The sequence below is a fragment of the Drosophila montana genome, unplaced genomic scaffold, assembly GCF_035044405.1.
Source record: "Drosophila montana isolate Dmon_TW-CO22-7 unplaced genomic scaffold, ASM3504440v1 contig_3325_1, whole genome shotgun sequence".
Classification (NCBI taxonomy): Eukaryota; Metazoa; Arthropoda; class Insecta; order Diptera; family Drosophilidae; genus Drosophila; species Drosophila montana.
In genome coordinates this window covers 523,243-526,175 of record NW_026998209.1, presented here as the reverse complement: position 1 = coordinate 526,175, position 2,933 = coordinate 523,243, and the positions used below count along the sequence as shown (strand labels likewise).

Sequence of the window (2,933 nt, the reverse complement as noted above, 5' to 3'; positions counted from 1 at the left end):
TATGCGTGTGTGTGTGCAATTGTGGGCTATGGCGTTCGTTGACTTAAGCCAGCATTTCGCATTTCGCACTGTAACAGGGGCATGGCGAAAGTTTTTATGCCACACGTCGCACAGTCCCCCCCCCCCCCCCCCAGCACAGACTACCAGCCCCCTTCCTCCGCCCTTCTTGCTCTTCAGCACCTTGCCACACCCGGCACCCGGCCAAATACCTAACGGCAACAAGCGCCCTTGAAGCATTCACGCTCCCCGTTTTGTGCCCGTTGTAATGCAATTTTATTTCATTTCATTGAAGGCAAAGTTTTCCCTTCGAATTCTTTTACTTTACTTTGGTTTTCACTGTGTGTGGTACAACAGCATTTTCCTTCTTTCTTTCGTTGTTTTTTGTTTTTTTTTTATTATTTATATTCTCTTTTTACCTTTAGTAGTGCTCTTTCGCACTTGGGGACTGACTGGTCGGGCAGCGACAAATTTGCCTTAAATCGCATACGCCTAACTAAAGCCCAACCACGCCCACGCCCACGCCCACGGCGACACCCACCTTCAAGGCAGCCAGCACTCTCACTCTCAGCTCTCCCCCAGCCCGCACAACGACAATATATGCAAATCTTTGATGTAAGTAATAATTTCCTTCCCCTATGCAGAAAAACTTTCGTATTGTAAATTATGAGCGTGCGAATATTGCTTTCAGCATTGAAAACTGAAAACTCTCGACTCGACTCTGATTTTATCATACACATACACATGTGCACATGTAAGACAACGTTTGTCAGTTAGCATATGGCTACAAAAAAAAGTAGTTAGAGTATGCGTCTAAGGCGTAGCAATAAATTATAGAACAATATATGTGCCATAGTCGCTCTGATTTTCCTCTCGAGGACTGTAAGCAATAATTCGTTTTCTTTCAATTTACCTCTGATATGGAAAACTCTTAAATCTCTTGTAATCCCAGCACTTAACCAAAGCTATTCCTAAAAAACACGAATGCTTTGTTCTGAATATTGCAATGGAATACTATAAACACTTTAGCAGAGGCTTTTAAGGTTGTCGAAGATTAAATACCCTTGATAGTCAATGGACCGTGCGGAGGCTCATTATTTGCCAATTCGTCTGAGCTATGTATCTAAAGCAACCAAGAAAGTTTTTCACTAAAATAAACTAAATAGCAGAGTAAAGCTCATAATTACGGAGCTGTGTCAAGATATCTTGTGATCGAATTCCACGCTAATTATAATTCGAGGTGGCAAAGTAATTAGAAATCTCAAGTTCTATTGATATATATATATATATATGATATTTATAATGATATTTATATAATATATATTAAATAAAACAAACGAGTGTAATACAACGTTTATTGATTTTCTGAGAATTTTGCATACGCTTTTCATTTCATTTTGCGAATAAAATTATATTCTATCGTTAAATATTTATTAGCAGAAACACCCCAAAACCCAACCCAAATAATGATGTGAACTGGCAATAAATTACTAAATTATTGCTGGTTTTTGTTTTATTGAATTGATAAATTACTTGTGTTTTATTGTGAAGTACAACAATAAGCGGCAGGCAAATGCTTTAATGCTAAATTAAGCGTGCATTAAATATTTATTCAATTGGTAAATTTGACAAAACGGTCAGTGCTGCAGCTTGGCAAACACCAAAAGCACAGCAACAAGCTGTCTCGGAAACAGAACTTCTACAAATTCAAACTCTCGAAGTTCACGACGGACTTTTGATAAATAACTATATGCTATGGATATTGATAGGATTTCGCTCAACAAAAACCAGATCGTTTCTATGGCCAACTCGAATATATGTGCTACAAAAAGACGGATCTATGCAAAGATCCGTGACGATCGCCTCAAAGCTGAGAGACGGACATGGGCACATTTGCTCGGCTGTTGAGTCGAAGGATGTCTTCTTGAGTAATCTATAATACCCTTAGGAAGGGTATTACTACTAGACAGAGTAAAAAGCAACTTGAAGAGCTAAGTGAAATGCGGCCAGCTCTGGGTGTGAATGCGCCCACAGACTGTGGCGCCTAGTAATATAAAGAGCTTAGAGTCAGGAGCATTACGATTTATGCTGGACAACTCCAACTTATATATGAAAAGGAAAGAGAGAGAGAGAGAGAGAGAGTTCGATATCTGGTCAGGCGGTGGCGTCTCACAATACTCACATTCACATAGCAGCCAAATCGATATTTACTTTGAAACAAAAAGGTACGAAAACCTGGGCACAGTAGCTTTTACAGTTTTCTGACAGACGACACATTTCAGTCGGTTCGATTAACATTCGTAAGCAATTCCATACCCATAACAATCAGTTTTGTTTGTTTAGTAATTGATTCAGAACGAAAACTGTCTGCACGAGAGAACTAGAGAGCCATGGCCAGCATCACATTCAAGGGTCGTCCGACTGTTGTATTGCGCACCTATCAGGTGCTACGCATTGGCAACAATGTCCATGATAATAAGCTGGACTTTTGTTTAGATGATAAGGTAAGCCAGCAGCTAAAAAAATCCCATTGTATTTATATCCAAATAGATGCTCCACACTGATCCAAAGACTGTGGCTAAGCTGCACGCAACATTGACACGGAGCGAGACGGGCCTGTTCCTGGTCAACGAGAGTCGCAATGGTACTGTCAGTGTGAATGGTCAACGTTTTAGCGGTCCGGTTTTGATCACCTATCGTGACGCAATTAATGGCATTGTCAAGTTACGTTTTGGTCGCGTCGAGGCCTTCCTACGCGTCTCCGGCAGCCTGGGGGGCTAAACTGGGGGCGTTGCCGTATATGGACGGTCGTCCCCATTGTTTACATTGGACAAACAGTTCGAGGTTCACTGTTTTTCAAGTTAAAATTTATGTTTCACTACGTATTAAATGTATGTTTCACGAATTACATAAACCATCAAGTTGTTTACCCATAA

General features: G+C 40.5%; 1 protein-coding gene across 2 annotated transcripts; it reads left to right on the top strand.

Annotated features, from left to right (window-relative positions):
• The first annotated feature begins 2,247 nt into the window (after nt 1-2,247).
• On the top strand, nt 2,248-2,933 carry LOC135434451 (uncharacterized). 2 transcript variants are annotated; one of them, XM_064691049.1, is made up of 2 exons: nt 2,248-2,501; nt 2,548-2,933. In XM_064691049.1, the coding sequence occupies exons 1-2, from the start codon at nt 2,388-2,390 to the stop codon at nt 2,776-2,778; spliced, it is 345 nt and encodes a 114-aa protein (XP_064547119.1). In that variant the 5' UTR covers nt 2,248-2,387; the 3' UTR covers nt 2,779-2,933. The 2 variants fall into 2 exon arrangements, with proteins under 2 accessions (XP_064547119.1, XP_064547120.1); XM_064691050.1 differs by having other exon boundaries at nt 2,252-2,501; nt 2,569-2,933.

Excerpts from the sequence above, each read along its gene's own strand:
- LOC135434451 (XM_064691049.1), top strand. The coding sequence starts at position 2,388 with ATGGCCAGCATCACATTCAAGGGTCGTCCGACTGTTGTATTGCGCACC. Across the intron at positions 2,502-2,547 it reads ACTTTTGTTTAGATGATAAG|ATGCTCCACACTGATCCAAA; the intron begins GTAAGCCAGCAG and ends ATATCCAAATAG.